This window comes from Tachysurus fulvidraco, chromosome 3 (assembly GCF_022655615.1).
Source record: "Tachysurus fulvidraco isolate hzauxx_2018 chromosome 3, HZAU_PFXX_2.0, whole genome shotgun sequence".
NCBI lineage: Eukaryota > Metazoa > Chordata > Actinopteri > Siluriformes > Bagridae > Tachysurus > Tachysurus fulvidraco.
In genome coordinates, this window is record NC_062520.1 from 19,202,149 (window position 1) to 19,219,301 (window position 17,153).

The window sequence follows — 17,153 nt, forward strand, 5'->3', positions numbered from 1 at the left end:
CTCCCATTTAATAATGTGTTCTCAAGGTTTTTTAAAATTTGGTTGGAAACAAATATGATAGAGATCATCTGCACGACTATGGGGATGAAGTTTTCTTTTGCCACATTTTAAACATTTTCTTTCCATTAATGGTAATGTATTCCTGTATAGTCTTAGGGGTGCAATACAATATTTCACATGGTTTGAATGGTTTTAAACTGTGGTTTGGATGGTAGCAAATATCAGAATGTTATCCAGCATTTTTCAAGCATGATTAACCTATAATAGGGGTTGAATCTGGTCTCTAGTGGGCTGATGACTTTTAAACATGTTACTCTTCATACTGGGCTAATCATATAATTTAATGCTTAAATAGGCATGCTGTTTCATATGTCATAAATATTTTGTAGAACTTGTCTAAATGAAAAGTCATTTATAGTTTGCTAGCAGACATTTTTTTGGTTACGCATGATGTTCACACCAATGTGTTTTGTGTATTATTTATATTTATGGATTCTATATTACTATTGATTAAAATGACATTAAAATTGTTATTAGAGCTGCGCCAGTCGGATTTACATTGACAACTGTATCTAGTTTTCAGTTCTTATAGCTTCAGTGCCAGGTGATTTATAGTTAATTGATTAATTACATTCTGTTCGTTAGGCCCCTCCCCATGTCCATCTTTGCCCCGCCTTTCTGGCTGCAGTTATCAGACAAGTCAGAGGAGGAGGTGAGTAAGGTGGATGAACAGCTTTCCTCAGCAGCTCAAAGTTCAGAGAAACTGCTTGTCCAGGCTTTAAAGTATATTACTGTGCCTTGAAAGTATACAACAGATTTTTCTTTCTTTCTTTTTTTTTTTTAAATCAATAACGTACACTCTTTACGCTTAAAATGGAAAGTCACCACGGGGATATTGAGAAGCTTGTCTGTCTGTCGTGCTGCGGGTTTGGACAGACCAGTGGACACTGAGTGGAACAGGAGCATCTGATCTGTGCAGCCGGAGGTAAGTCCAGTTTACACCGATGTGCTTAATACATTGTTTAACTGCTGTCGTGATTCTGCACAAAAATAAACCAGTAAAATCTTATTGAATGTATGGCATAAACACATGCTGGTCCCTCATGTCACTGGGTTGTTCGGGTCTCTTATGACAGCTCTTAATTAGTAATGTTGATGGATTTGGCTCCTGAAGTTAAGTCCTTTTCATAGAATTTTCTGTGCTAATAAAACAGTTTTACAAAACAAAACAAAACAACAAAAGAGCATTTTTTAAAAATGATTTTTGTTAGATTGATTCATTTTTTATTCACTTTGACATTTTCCAGTGCGTTATCACATACAAGCTCTTAACAAGCTCACATCAGCAACGATAAAAGAGGAACTCAAAATGATCATGGAATACTTACAAGATATATATTTATATAATATTTACATTTAGATTTTAGATTACATTTCATTTACAATAATTCCATTCCAATTTTACGCGCAATACACACTAAAATCACCTCAGTTACATGATTTCTTACATTTATCTTGTAAAATGTGACCAATTAATTTTTTTAAATGAATATTGCTCTCTGTTCTTAGAGAATACATAAAAATATTTTTATTTTTATATCTATTTTTAATTGAACACTTTACTAAAATGACTGCAAATAACTCCACTCAATTAAAACTATAAAGTACTTGTGTGTGTGTGTGTGTGTGTGTGTGTGTGTGTGTGTGTGTGTGTGTGTGTGTGTGTGTGTGTGTGTGTGTGTGTGTGTGTGTGTGTGCACGCGCAGTTGTTATTCCTCCGGTAGCCCTGCTCAACGCTTATGGAGAGTCACCATGTGGCCCCAGAAATTCCTTCTGTTTAAATGCGCACTCCGGTCGGAGCTTTAATTTCCTCCCAGCTAAAGTTACACACGTTGGTGAAGAAATGACCTCATACGTCCTACTCCCGAGGAATATGAAAGTGAGAGCGCAGGACATTTGACTAATTAATCAATCAACGACGATTAACTGTAGGCTAAAATGAAATTGTATCAGTCATTTTAGGTACTGTAGTTAAACGACGAGATTTGTTTAAACACAAAACAGGAGGCTTTTACGCATTATGATTGCGCAGTGCTTCTGTTTACGGGCTTGTTTACCCCTTTTTAAATTCTATTTGAGTGGTTTCGTTTGTTACGGAATTAAGAAGTTAATGTAATAAATTATTTTGAACTCATTCACCTAAAAATGATTCTGCTTCCACAACAACACAGATGAATCGGTGTAACTTTAGCTGGGCGCGTAATGCAAATGTCTGTTCTTTTAAAAACATTCAATTCACTTTACAGAACATAAACATAGAACAAAAGGTTATTATAAATAATAATAGAAAGATTAATAGAATACTAATTAATAGATTAATAGAAAAGTCGAGATTATTATTAGATATATTTAAATATTTGTATTTATCCCCAATGAGCAAGTCTGAGGTGACTCAGGTGGCTGTGGGAGAAAAGCTCCCTTGGATATTAAAGGAAGAAACCTTGAGAGGAACCAGACTTAAAGGGGAACCTCATCCTCATATGGGCGACACTGGAGGGTGTGATTATACGTAAATATACAGTCCGACAAATATGCGTCTTTAAAAATAAATGTGATACAGGAAACTAAAAATGAGCAAAGTCATAAATACGCAGAAAACAAAGCATATATTTAATCACATTTTAGAGCAGAAACTCGTGACTGATCCAGTCCTACAACCTTCATTTTTATTTATTTATTTTTTTATTTATTGATTGATTTATATTTTATTAATGGCTGTGATATCTGAAACCGTGAATTTTACTATAAATTCTTAATTAACTCCATATTTTTGTATTAAATTGATCTATGTAAAATCACACATAAATTCCTCTTAAATCCGATATTCCTCTTAATTTGCTCTTTTTTCCCTTCCCTTTTCTCTCTCAGTCCTCTTTCCGTATTTCTAATACCGTACTAACATTACCCCTTTTAATATTCTGATCCAATAAAAATCACAAGGCTCTTTATCATATTAATTATCAGATTAATATTTACTAATTGTTTTTATTAAAGCTACTTCTATCCAAGCCAAATGGAAGCGCCTGGCTCAGCCACCCAATTCTCTTCCCCAGCTCCGTCTTACACGTTTTTGTTTCTCTCTAACCTGTCCACTCCTTCTTCTTCTCCCTCAGTTTATCCATCCCCGAGTATAGCCTCCACAGCTCTTTTTTGTTTCTTTCTATCTCTGCTTTCCCTTCTGGGCATTCTGGGAAACCTCTACACTCTGGGGCTTCTAATTCAGCGCCGCAGGGGCCCCAGAAGGAGACACAGTATGGCACTAACCTGCTGTTTGACTCCCGTTTGCCCTAGAACCTTTTCCCCATCTCACTCTCCTACTTCATCCCCTACCTCGTCCTCCTTTTCTTCTTCACTTCATTTGCAGGTACTGAGTCTGGCTTTGGCAGATCTGCTTTACCTCTCCACGGCACCTTTTATCGTCTATGACAGCCTGGCATCTGACTGGGCCTTTGGTGAACTCGGCTGCCGCCTCTTACTCAGCTTGGACCTGCTCACCATGCATGCCAGCATCTTCACATTGACTGCAATGAGTCTGGACCGATACCGTGCTGTGGCAGATCCACTTGCAGCCTCTTCAGCTCCTACCTCTGGCCTGCGACGTGTGGTTCTGGCATGGGGCCTTGCTGTTGCACTCAGCCTCCCCATGATGATCACTTTGCACCTGGAGGATGGAGAAAATCAGGATGGCAAACTCTGTGTTCCAGCATGGGATGAGCAAAGCTCCAAAGCTTACCTCAGTGTACTATTCTGCACCAGTATCCTAGGGCCAGGCCTGGCCATCGGGGGTCTGTATGCAGCACTGGGGCGTCACTATTGGGTTTCACAGACACAGTTGGCCTGGGCTGGTGGATGTAGTGCCAATCCACCCCGTGCTCCTCGACCCAAAGTCCTGCTTCTCATTCTTGGAATTGTGCTTACATTCTGGGCATGTTTTCTGCCATTCTGGATCTGGCAGTTGCTACCACTCTATCGACCTGACATTCTACGTGTAGTACCAGTAGGCACACAGGTCACTGTTAACCGAATCCTAACAGGACTAACATATGGGAACTCATGTGTAAATCCATTTTTTTACACATTACTGACAGGAAAGCGACAGCGTACCAGCAGGCAAGCAACAAGCACAGCTACTCCATTCTTCCAAAAGGGAAGCTCTGTTCATCAGTGAAAGTCATTTTTACCTGCCCATAAATAAGTGCACTTTTCACAATTTTTACATTACTCCTACAGTACTTAAATGAATAAGATTTATGAAAATAATTATTATTATGGTACTAGTGCATTTCAGCTGCACGAGTATTGCTATAGTCAAATATAAAGTATTAATAAAACTTCACTTATGATGGTCATTGAAATTTAGGATGCAAGGTTTTAGTAGAAATTACTAGAATGTATGATTATGAACATTTTGTCTACCAAAATTCGTGTGTAGTATTTTACTCATTGGAGGCTCATGTTTTTTAAAAGCAAAGCTTATAATGAAGCATCAGGCCCTCAGATTGCTGACCGATAATTATCACACACTGGTAGACAAAAGTGTGCAAAACATCTGTTTGAGGAGACACCAGAGGCACAACATTAAAGGGAAAACACAAGTTTTGACATGATGTATAACTTGCCCAATGGGAGTTTTCACTACAGGTGTGAAGCATTTTAAAACCAAATTGGTTTATTATCCCTAATGTAGGGAGAGGCCACATAAGTAAATTAGGCTCAAAGCTAAAGAACAATTCCCATTGGAATTTGCTCTTTGAAGAGGATAAATATTAGTCTTGTCCATTCTTTTAGGATTTTTATGTGTATCAACTCACATGAAGCTGTTTAATTTTTAAATCTTACTGCAATGTTTTACCTTTGTACCTTAGCATGTCTGCAAGTGATAAATCCATCGACTAATTTTTAAGCTTTTATTTTACTTGCTTATACACTTTTTTATGCAACAGTAAATCAGCAATAATGGAAATTTGGCAAACACTGATACTGTTTTTGTGCAAAAATCTTGTTCTACTGATAATGCTTTACTGAATGCTTGGCTCTAATATAAATATTAAATATAAATGTATAAATATAAGTACAGCCTACTGCATTCTATAATGCAAGATGTTTCCCTAGAAGATATTAGATGGTATTCTTTTGCATTCAGAATCTTGAATGTCTCAGACTTTGTTTGCCTTTTATAGCAAACTGCATTGATTTTTTTCCATCTGAAATTTCCCTGCATTGCTTTGCACATCCATACGTATGCATTTGTGGCAATAATATATATTGAGGAATAAAAATACCCCTTTTCTAATGAAGTCCGTGAAGTGATTCATATTTCTGTATTCAACGGGTTTAGGCAATAAAAAGGACATCATGCTGAGTATTTGAAAGTGCCAGTGATAGAATGATTGTGTAGTGATAGAACAAATATTCCTTCATAATGTTCAATACAACGCAGAAAGATGTCAGGGCATAAACTCTAAATATGCTTTCTTTGTTATTTCAAACAAGAAGCAATTGAATAGTAAGATCTTAACCTGAGTTTGCATTTGTTTCGAATTTGTTTCGAAAAATGCATTTTCTTCAAATTATTGTGTTGTATAAAATGACTTACAGCATAGATAAAATGTCCTTCCCTGAATTTTAGCCAAATACATTTATTTTCGGTCAATATAAGTTTTTGGTCAAATAAATTCAAAGCAAATTGTCTGGTCTGTAAATAAGTGCTTAGTGCTATGTTTTGGTTGATGCTGTATGTGTAAATGTCTGCACTAAATTAATTTATGGCATATATGTGATATTCATATGTGAGTAACATGAGGGTGAGATAGCCTGTGCCTTGTCTGTAAATGTTTGAATGGCAGAATTGTGTTAGGCTGTATTTAGAACTCTTACGCACATGAACACTTGTGTAACACAGGGAATTGTGACGCTTTGTATACTGTCTGCCTGACAGTGTATTTCAAAAAAGGAATTCAAGGCAAATAAAACGAATACAAAAAAGTCATAATAAAAAGTAAAAAAAAGAGGCATCCCACTATGAGAACATGGTGCTTGAAAAACTGTACCTCTGTTTCACTCTGTCCTTCCTTTCCTAGCATGTGTTTTCATTTACCTGGGAGAAACGTGTTAGCCAGTGTTCCTACTTTGTTCTGTGAAGCCAGCATGGATCGTCCAACACCAGAACCGATCTCTAATACACATGGAGCTCAGCGTATTTCTGTGGAACAACATGGTCTGTCACTTTATTACAACTCAGCTTCTTTTGCTGCTCATCAGCAGCTTTTTATGAATCTGTACTTCCTAATGTATTTCATCTTCTCCAGTGGTGTGATTATAAATATGCTGGTAGACGTAGACCAATAATACTTTGGCTATATAGGTAGGAGTTTAAAAGTTAAAAGCATCAGGGCTATGACTGACTCTCTCTCTCTCTCTCTCTCTCTCTCTCTCTCTCTCTCTCTCTCTCTCTCTCTCTCTCTCTCTCTCTCTCTCTCTCTCTCTTTCAGTGCTAGTCTGAAAGATTAAGTGTGTGATAAACTTTAAGCATATGTCTTTACACACTGGGACAAAACAGTGGAAAATATTGTCCAGGGGAGGTTGATAAATCTATAAGCTGTCAGTTTATGTTGTTAGACACAAGACTTGGTACCGTATGACTCTCCAACAATAACCACCGCGACTGTATTTGCACAGAATTTCTTGTTTCGTCTGAGCAGACCACAGACTAAAGGGTGATATAAAGGGCGCATATATTTTCATTTCTTGTGTGCTACCTATGCATTTTAGAGATTGAATACATGTCCTTTTCCTGAGTGTCTTTCCATTCACCACCCATCCTTCCCCCCTCCCTCACTGCTCCACACCCCCTGTCTCCTGCTCTATGTTTGTAGCTCAGGCAGGTGCCCCTCCTCTGGGCGGCTCATTCAGGAAAGGCCCCCGCTGGGCAGACGAGACTAGGCCGAAGCTTGGCCAAAGCCCCTGCTGAGACAGTATAAGAGGCTCCCTTCTCCTAGGCACACACATGTACACATACTGAAATTCTATTTCCCCATCTGTTTTCCCTATTTCAAGCTTTCTGTATCTTTCCCTCTCTGTGTGTGTCTTTCATGATGCATATTAATTTTAGGCTTCTGTCACAATTTGCTTTGTCCAAGGCAAAATAAAAGTTTACACATTAGTGCTGAGCATGCTCTTTATTACAGTAAGCCTTGTTCACACAGACTCTCCAGAATGTTTATTATATTTTTCTGTAAAATCTTGCTGATGGAAAGGAAAGAAAAAAATCATTCATCCAAATCCTGATATCAACCTGTGAACAGGCAGGATCCAGACAGCCAATTGGCTCTTTGTGGATTCTGGGGCTCCATCAGTAAAATAGCTGCCCTATGCTGCCGCATCCCCTTCACACTTCAGTGTCAGCCGCCATGATCAGACGACGGCACTGACTGCCCTCTTCGGAGGCCGGAGGTTACATAAACGGACATCGGCTCCTCTTTTCTCACCCTGGCTCTGACCAGAAGAACTGTGAAAATGTCTACACTGCTCCCTTGTTTTCATTTAACTCTTTGCCCTCTGCTTTTCTCTTATCTGCTTGTGTGTGGGCTGTCTTGTCTACCTGAGTCCCCCTTATCTAACGCTTTCCCGTTTTCTTCTTTCTGTTGGCTTTCTGATTGGTTTCAGCAGTCATATTGAAAGCATAAAGAAGACACTCAATCATTATTTTACATACTTCAAACCCACTGATTTCATTAAGATTACAGTTTGCCTACCATGCCATCATAAGGAATTCCTTGATAGATTCTATGTATTAAAGCCACTTTGTAGGTTTTTCATATATCTCAGGAAAAAAAATGGGGTAGAAATTTTATATTATAGAAATACATTTTAGAAATGTCTGAGATGTGTTTTCATAATCGACTTGTGGTGATATTCTGGGACACAGTGGTACACTAACCACCCTTATATTCAATTGATATTTCTCCCACCATTTACTTCATGTTTCAAATCAATTCAGAAATGTTTCTCAGAATAAGTTTTATTTGCGTATATAGGAGCCACGCATGATACTTTTAGAGACCTGTGAGTGCAAACACTTGACAAGCCTCTGTTCAACATGCTTGCAGATGTTTCCCCTGCTGGTTAGCCAGAGAAAACATCAGCTGTGAGGTAGGTGAAAACCGAAGACAGACAGGACAAGTCTTTTTTGAATCTTCACAGATATAAATCTAAAATAGATACTTCACAGATATGAAACCTACTGAGAAAGATGCTTGTGTACAGTACATGTCATACAGGCTTTATCTTTTGTACAACACAACACTTATTGTCCACATAATTTGATATAAATCTATTACAATCGTGTGGGTGTGTGTGAAAAGTGAAATTTTTACAATCCATTTTGACAGGCTAGTCAGAGTAAAATAAAAAAAGCATCATATTTTACAAAAGTGCATTTTGAAAGAAAGATGAAAATGAAAATTACATAGTGCTGGGATCAAGTGTGTTAATATGGGGTCGTGAAGGCCTTTTTCAATGCCAGCATTGCCAGTGAGCGAATGTGTGTGTGTGTGTGTGTGTGTGTGTGTGTGTGTGTGTGTGTGTGTGTGTGTGTGTGTGTGTGTGTGTGTGTGTGTGTGTGTGTGTGTGTGTGTGTGTGTGTGTGTGTGTGTGTGTGTGCAAACTGCTATACTTCATGCATGGTCTACCGGGAATAGACTCCAGAACCACTGTGACCCTGATCCGGATAAAGCAGTTACAGAAGATGGTTGAATGAATGTTATGCTTTCAACAACTGCATCTTCACTATTGAGAAAAAGCCTAATTGAGAGCACAGCTGTCACAGTGTCCATGTTTTCTACATTAAATATGAACGATGGCCAAATACAGTACAGTACATATAACCAAGCTGCACAATTATTTCACTCATTGTTTTCTAAACTGAAGGCAAAACACCCCAAAAACAGACAGGACCTGAAGACAGCTTCAGTAAAAACCTAGCTGAGCATCACCAAGGAAAAAAAAAACAGCATCTGTAAATATCCAAGGATCCCAGATTCAGGCAGTCATTAACCATAAAGGATATTAAAAGTTTTTTTTAATGTGTAGAAATCCTTTTCTCATGATGTGGATCTTTTAATGTACAAAACCATCAGTTGAAGTTGAAGTCTGCACTGATTTTCCTGCAGTTGATACTCAGTTGTGCTTCTGTGGTAGAACCAATACGTATGTCCAAATGCATATGGACCTGATCATATGTTATGGTTTTGGGGCAAAAATGATTCATTTGTTTACAATATTTTTTGAATAAACATAATAAATAATTCATTTAATAAATTTAAGATTGAAAATATAAAACAGTACACAATCTGAGTTTCAATAACAAGTTTATGATATCACATATTGTCTGCTTTGAGGACTGAAAATAGTTTTAAATAAAATTCTATGGTGTGCCCCCTAGTGCTAAAGAATATATAATACACTACAGTTCACCATGTGCCAAGTTACATTATTAGTGTTAAAATACTTAATCCTATAACAATTAAATAATATTATTAAGACTAGAAAATATTATTACTAATAATAGCAAAAATAATACTAATAAATCCTATATTAAATACTAGCATATAATATGTAATATATAATCGGTCAGTCTAGCTTGGGGGAGTGTACCCACATCTCTGATTTAGAATCTTGTAGTCATTTAATACAGTACTATATTTAATACATTTAATACAGTACTACATTTAATACATTTAATACAGTACTACATTTAATTCAGTACTACATTTAATACAGTACTACATTTAATATGTTTAATACAGTACTACATTTAATACATTTAATACAGTACTACATTTAATTCAGTACTACATTTAATACATTTAATACAGTACTACATTTAATTCAGTACTACATTTAATACAGTACTACATTTAATTCAGTACTACATTTAATACATTTAATACAGTACTACATTTAATTCAGTACTACATTTAATACAGTACTACATTTAATACATTTAATACAGTACTACATTTAATACATTTAATACGTTTAATACTGTACTACATTTAATACAGTACTACATTTAATTCAGTACTACATTTAATACAGTACTACATTTAATATGTTTAATACAGTACTACATTTAATACATTTAATACAGTACTACATTTAATACATTTAATACGTTTAACACTGTACTACATTTAATACATTTAATATGTTTAATGCAGTACTACATTTAATACATTTACTCCAGTTCTACATTTAATACAGTACTAGCTCAGTACTAACGTGTACCCAGTGAACACATTTTTTGTGTTTGCTAACAAATGAGAATTGAAGGTATGCAGAGAATAACATGGAGCCCAGATTGGCTATAAAGGATTTATTCTATTTTTGAAAAGATCACAGAGGGCAAAGAATACATTTAAGTATTTCTTTGAGGTAGTCACTATGGTTACAGGCTCCGTAGGCAGGCTTGAGATGAGAGCTGACTCTGGCTCTACCCTAAACAGTGCCTTAAATCCTACAGTCCACACTTCATGAAAAATGTCTTATGCAGAAAAGTCCTTGAGGCTGTGCTAATCTGTTTGCAGTAGGTACTGACTGACAATGTCTTCCATTCTCACACACACTCAGGTTACCTCAGTTTTAGCTTTGTCAGTCATGACATGAAAGAAAGATGCTGCATATTCTGACATAGTAGAGCTAACCATTTCCCACTTGTTTTCCACAATTCGTCCACAGCTTTTTTATAACCTGTTTACAGTATAGCATTAGTACCTGTTATTCTTTATCATTTTTTATCAGTACTTACCAATAAGGCCTACCAGCTTGAGCAGCTCGGTCTGTGATTGAGCAGCTAGTGTCTGGTCAGATCAAGCTGGGATTTACAGCAGCGCTGGGGACAGAGACAACCTCAAAGAGACAGCAGTGTTCTGAAAGTCTCCCACAAGTGACTGATGCCTGTTTGATCCAGTCATGGATTTCAAGGTCAGTGCTGCAGGCCTCAGATAATATGTTTAACAGATACTGGAATGATAGAATAACTTTGACTAGCTCTAGATTAATAGTGAAGACATTCAGGATTCTAATCACAATGCTCTCACTCTGATATTCTGTGTTCATGTGTAATGCTGATAGATAGATAGATAGATAGATAGATAGATAGATAGATAGATAGATAGATAGATAGATAGATAGATAGATACTTTTGTTGTTTGATAGATTTGCTATTGTAATCATATAATTTCTATCTATCTATCTATCTATCTATCTATCTATCTATCTATCTATCTATCTATCTATCTATCTATCTATCTATCTATCTATCTATCTATCTATCTATCTATCTATCTATCTATCTATCTATCTATCTATGAGTATAACCTTATATATAACCTTATGTTAGTGCAAATACTGGAATATTAGCCCCAGAGAAGATGAATGTTTGTGTAATGTATAATGGCAAACAGTCTAAAACATTAGGTATGGAACAACATATGTCTACGTGTGGTAGAGTAGCTGTGATTAACAGTGTCACCACAGACTTAATGTTGTACAGTTTAGTAATATTATGAATAGCATCAGTGCAGTAAGCAGAATTAGAACCAGGTTCTAAATACAGGAAGTCCTTGTACTTTTCCATGTTGCTAGAAATTACTCTGTTCTGTGAAGGCCTTGCTTTCTTGAAATATCAACAATGGCAGCTAATTATGTTCAGGAGAAAATTGCATAATCCATTGTTTTATGTTTACAGATAATTTGCAAATATGCTAAAAGGCTTCTGTATAATGTACCATCAAATTATGGAGTTCATGTCTATAGATGCATTAACAACAACACAACAAATTTAAAGAACAAAATTATTAGAGTGCTGGTGTATTTTCTAGGAAATGTCCCTGGCTCAATTATATAAAAATTCACTGTCAGTAAAGTTAATTTGGATGACGAAAACAATCCAGCTTGAAAGTCACTCAGTAGTTCATGGTTCTGTTCTCCAGCATAAATAATGAACAAGAGGTGAAAATGCAATGCCAGCTTTCATTTGAAGTGACACTACACTACAGCAACAAGTCCAGATGATAGCGATGCAGCTGCTGAGACAGGTACTGTATCTGTGGCACACACATGGTGTAGCACAATACATATGCATAATACACTCTACTCTACCAGGGATGGCTGTGTGTTCATCCCAGTCAAAATAATATAAATGCAAATGACCTACAGAGAAAGAAATCACAGTAGATACTCTGCTTCAAATCATATAACTTGGCAAGACATAATTTCTAGGTAGCCAATCTTTACTTCATCTTCAAGCTGCTTTAAGTTGAGAGTTTAATCAATTTTACGTCAAGGAAATTTTAAAGCGTTGCTGGGATGTTTATGAATGACAGATTCATTTGCTTCAAACGTATTATGTAGCCATCTTATTTTGAAAGATATTTAATATATTTCTGTAGTCTCTGAGCCTTATTCATTTTCAAATTTCTACTGTGGCTTTCTGTGTATGTTTATCAGTGAAGTAATACATGTCAGTTTAGTTCATTCCAAAACAATTCTGTTTAAAAATAAAAATAAAAAATTAGAATTGTCTTAATCAAAATATAATCATGAAAATGTGGTTATTTGATATTTATATAATTTGCTTGCATATTTTTTATTTGTGTTGCTTTTGATGCAAAAACTTTTAGACTGCGGATTTGTCATTGTGGACCTGAGAAATACAGATGAGGACTGAAGAACAGTCCAACTCCAGCCCTGATTAGCTTTCTTCTTGTCCGTTTGTCTAATTCAGAAGGACATCCTGTTCTTGGTAATATCACAGTGGTGCTCTCTTCTCTCCACTTGTCGATGGTGGCCTTCGCTGAGTTTTATGGTACATCTAATGATTTGAAGTTCCTTTGTACCCCTCTGCTGATTGATAGCTTTAAACACTGAGATCCTGTACATGCATTGTAAGCTCTTTGTGCACCCTGACTTCAGCAGTTAGGTGAATCCATGATGATGATGTCAACAAAATCCCAGACAAACAGTCGTTCTTTAGTTGGGGTTAATCAGAATCATTTCACTGATGAAGAATGTGTGATAATTACTTTTGAACATGTATTTAAATCTTATTGGTTCATTCTGGGCACAGTCACATTCCTCATTATAAAACTGTCTGCACATTTGTGCAACTTGGATAATGTACCTTTTTTCCTACAATATTTTAGACTTGTTTTTCACTTTCATTTTGTTGTATGCTTTATTGCATTAATGGGAAAAGATCTGACATGATTTATACAATAACCTGCAAGATGAATACATTCATAAAAGCTTGACACATTCATTATGCACGTCACATATTTAAATAAATTTTGCAGAGCTTCCAGTTCTCAAAAACAGTCAGCAATGTAACACAATGTACTTTCAGGAACAAAAAAAAATTACTGCAAAATCAGTAACTCAGAACAATAGCGTTATACAATTTATTGAGTAAAAAGACAGCATGTTCTCCAATCCTTGTGATGGGAAGACTGCTAAAATTTTTAAGCTGTACCGACTGGTGAGGCTGTGCATGATTGTCATGCTTTCCCCTTAAGACTTTATTAGCACAAGAACGGAACGGAAGATGAGAACTGCGGAGCCTTGCAAAATAATATAATTCAAACTAGTAATATTCCATGGGCTACTTCTTTAGTTTTTGACGAAAAGAAGAAAAGAAGATAAGGCAGCAGACTTTTACTCTGCATTGACTCCAGCAGTTTCCAGGCAGTGACACCAAGTCACTGAAACCCTCAAACAAATAGAGGTGCTGTTGTTGAAATATTAACCCACTCTTGCTTAATACTATTTATAGAATAGAATAGAATAGAATAGAATAGAATAGAATAGAATAGAATAGAATGAGGGCACAGAAGCCTTTATTATCAGCACATATACATTACAGGGCAGTGGAATTCTTTTCTTCACATACCCCAACTAAGGAGGTTGGGGTCAGAGTGCAGGGGCAGCTATGGAGAAGGGAGGGTTGAGGGCCTTGCTCAAGGGCCCAGCAGTGGTAGCTTGGCTGTGCAGGACCTTGAACCCCGATCAACAACCCAGAGCCTTAACCAGTTGAGCCACCACTGCCCCAATTATAAACACAGTTGTCAGATTGTATATTTATAATCACAACCTCCAGTGACACACAAATGAGGATGGGTTCCCTTTCGAGTCTGGTTCCTCTCAAGGATTCTTCCTCTTCCATCTGAGGAAAATTTTCCTTGCCAAAGTCACCTCAGTCAGCCCAGTCTTATTCATTGGGATAAATGCAAATACATTTAATATGTCTAATAATAATGTTGAACCTTTTTATAATATTAACTTTAATAATAACTTTCTGTACTATATTTCTTATGTTCTTAAGATTTTAATTTGAATATGAAAATCTATATTTATAAGAAGCTTTTATATGATAGCTGTCTCAGTTTCTGTCTAATTAAAAGTCGGTACTTTCCTGTCTGGAACTCAGACTGCAACGTGGAATTCTTTATGAATCACAACTCCTAATACAACATCACAGACAAGCTGCTTTGAGGAAATAACACAATAAACAGGCAATTCATGGGAAAGGCTCTGGATCCACTATGATCCTGGCCAGGATAGAATCAGTACTATAGTAAAAGGATGAATCAATGAATAAATGAATATGATAAAATTTCTTTTGCATGAGTTATTTGTGCTCATGATGTATAAACGGAAACAAACAAGGCAGAAATGTATGATGAAAAAAATGTATGCATTATTCCCAGTGTTCCAAAATATGATTATCACAAAAATATACCACCTATTGTGTTATTATTTGAAAGTCATATCGACCGCCCCACCACACTGTGTATGTGTGCAAGCATACAGTATCCTCTCAGACTTCTGGCAAGTGTTTGAGTTCCCGTCATTCAACCATAAGGGCAGGCCCTAAATAGCAGCCCCCCAACGTCTAAAGAATCTCACAGACTATGCCTCTGAAGTGCAGTGGCTTACAATGGGCATTTTTCAGCCATAAACATTTCTGATTGGAGAGCAACTACGTCAGATTAGTGGATCCTGATGGCTTAAACCATCGCCAGCTGCCCCAGACCTCAAGACCTCATCAGTAACAGTTGTCAGTCTGTCTCAGGATATATGCTCCCTTTTGGACAGAGGGTAATAGAAAAATTAGAGCCTAGTGTTCCAAACAAGGGTTTTATTCTTGTTCAGAATATCTTTTTTTTGAAATCCAGTTTTTTTTTGTTAGCTGTAGGTGACAAATGCTTCTTGATGTTTGCCTCTTAAAGGCAGGCATTTCAATTTCAAACAATGACAGAGTGACCTTTGGTCTCCCCATTGCACCATGGGGTTTTGCAAAATTTATATAGGTGGCCATGTCTTACTCCTTATGGCAACTGGCATCAGTATAATACCATATTTGGACAACCTCAGCAGGCCGACAGGAACACATCCTCTATCATATTATGTCATTTAGATTCAAAATTTTCTAAGAGAAAAGCTCCTGAACACTAAAGTAGCCCAAATAGATTGTCGGTATAGAGCTAGCTTTAGTGAAAATGCTAGTCACCGCATCACCCCAATGTGTGGTGAATATTATTACACTTAAATTACATTTACTCAGGTTACCAAGTGCAGTATCAGTGTTGTGATACCACACGTTGGACTAAAGATGGCAGACACATCAGTGATACCCCTAAGCTTGCTAGAACACAAACATTTCAGCTGTGAATTAGCAGTCCTGGAGGTTCTGAAGGTGTACTGGGGGTGTGTGGGTTCAAGACATACTGTATAAACTGGCTAGAGCAGAGTGTGGTCCATGCAGCTTAGACACTCATCCTGCTGTTTTAAGATGTACTGCTCAACTATTACAATATTGAGATTGTCAACTACATCAAGGTGGAACAATCTTTCTCCTATTTGCACTGAAGCTCTTCAGGTAAGACTGCTCATGAGTGACCTAATAGAGCAACTTCCATTGTGACTGTGCTTCGTCTGAGCTCAAGAAGATTCACTGCTTACTGCTGATTTTAGTACTTACCAAAACATCTAGTTGGTCTCTTCTTGATCTGTGAATGCTGTTTACCTTACTGACAGAACCTTGTGCATTATGTGTTTCCTTCTATATTGACCTTCCTCTAAGAACTGCTAATCAGCAGCTAAGTCTAGATCCACCCTAAAGGCACCTTTTGCAGCACAATCGATAGCATCTCTCTAGAATACCATAAGCTTACTACTACCTTTTAAAAGGGATTAAGACACCTCCATTCACCATGGTCCTTTAGGAACCTGGTGTGGGAACTCCCCCCAGTGTTGGAGTTTTTTATGAGTTTATGTGTAAAGTAAAGTTGATGTTAATGGATTCCATTTGTGAATAATCACTTCAGGTGTAAAGGTTTAAGAGTTAAATGTTCTGGTGATAAGCTTACTTTGCATGCGCTGGTGGTCAGATAGCTTTGGGAATTTTGCCTGATTACATCACTGATTACACTTTTTAATAAAGGCTGAGGTTCCTTTTAAAAAGAAAATGAAACCTCTCATCATTCCAGAATTTTTTTTATTTTTTTTGCAAGATTTTAAAAAAGCTGGAAATGAAGATCATAATAACAATCATTTCTCACTGTAACGATGAGATGTTAGTGTATGTAAGTGAGAAAAATATTCACATTCTACTTTAAATTGTTTCAGCCTTGATTTAGATTTCTATTTGGCAGAAGGTTTAATCCAAAGAAACATACAAACAAAAAAAAATGTAAAGATACTTTTTTGATGTAAATTTTAAAGTTGCAATGTTTTTCAACATGATGACTTATTATGGAAACCATTATTATTATATACTATTATATAAATGTATGGTAGTGACACACTTTGTTTTATTACGTCAGGTTCGAGCATTTATAAAGACAAACACTAGATGGAGACACATATCTATCACTAATACTACCCTTTATTATCCAGTTCCTCCTAATCAACAGCCACTGTTGCTTAAAGGGTTGCCATGTTTACAATTTCAGTACCAGCTGAAATAATTTCAGTACCAGCTAAAATTTGTTTATATGATCCTGATTCGTTTAAGGAGTTATTTTCATACAATG

At 36.5% G+C, this 17,153-nt stretch overlaps 1 protein-coding gene across 1 annotated transcript; it reads left to right on the forward strand.

Moving 5' to 3' along the window:
• The first annotated feature begins 614 nt into the window (after nucleotides 1-614).
• On the forward strand, nucleotides 615-5,335 carry uts2r3 (urotensin-2 receptor 3). Its single transcript, XM_027149715.2, has 3 exons — nucleotides 615-712; nucleotides 882-985; nucleotides 2,929-5,335. The coding sequence occupies exon 3, from the start codon at nucleotides 3,074-3,076 to the stop codon at nucleotides 4,226-4,228; it is 1,155 nt and encodes a 384-aa protein (XP_027005516.2). The 5' UTR covers nucleotides 615-712; nucleotides 882-985; nucleotides 2,929-3,073; the 3' UTR covers nucleotides 4,229-5,335.
• The last annotated feature ends 11,818 nt before the right edge of the window (nucleotides 5,336-17,153 follow it).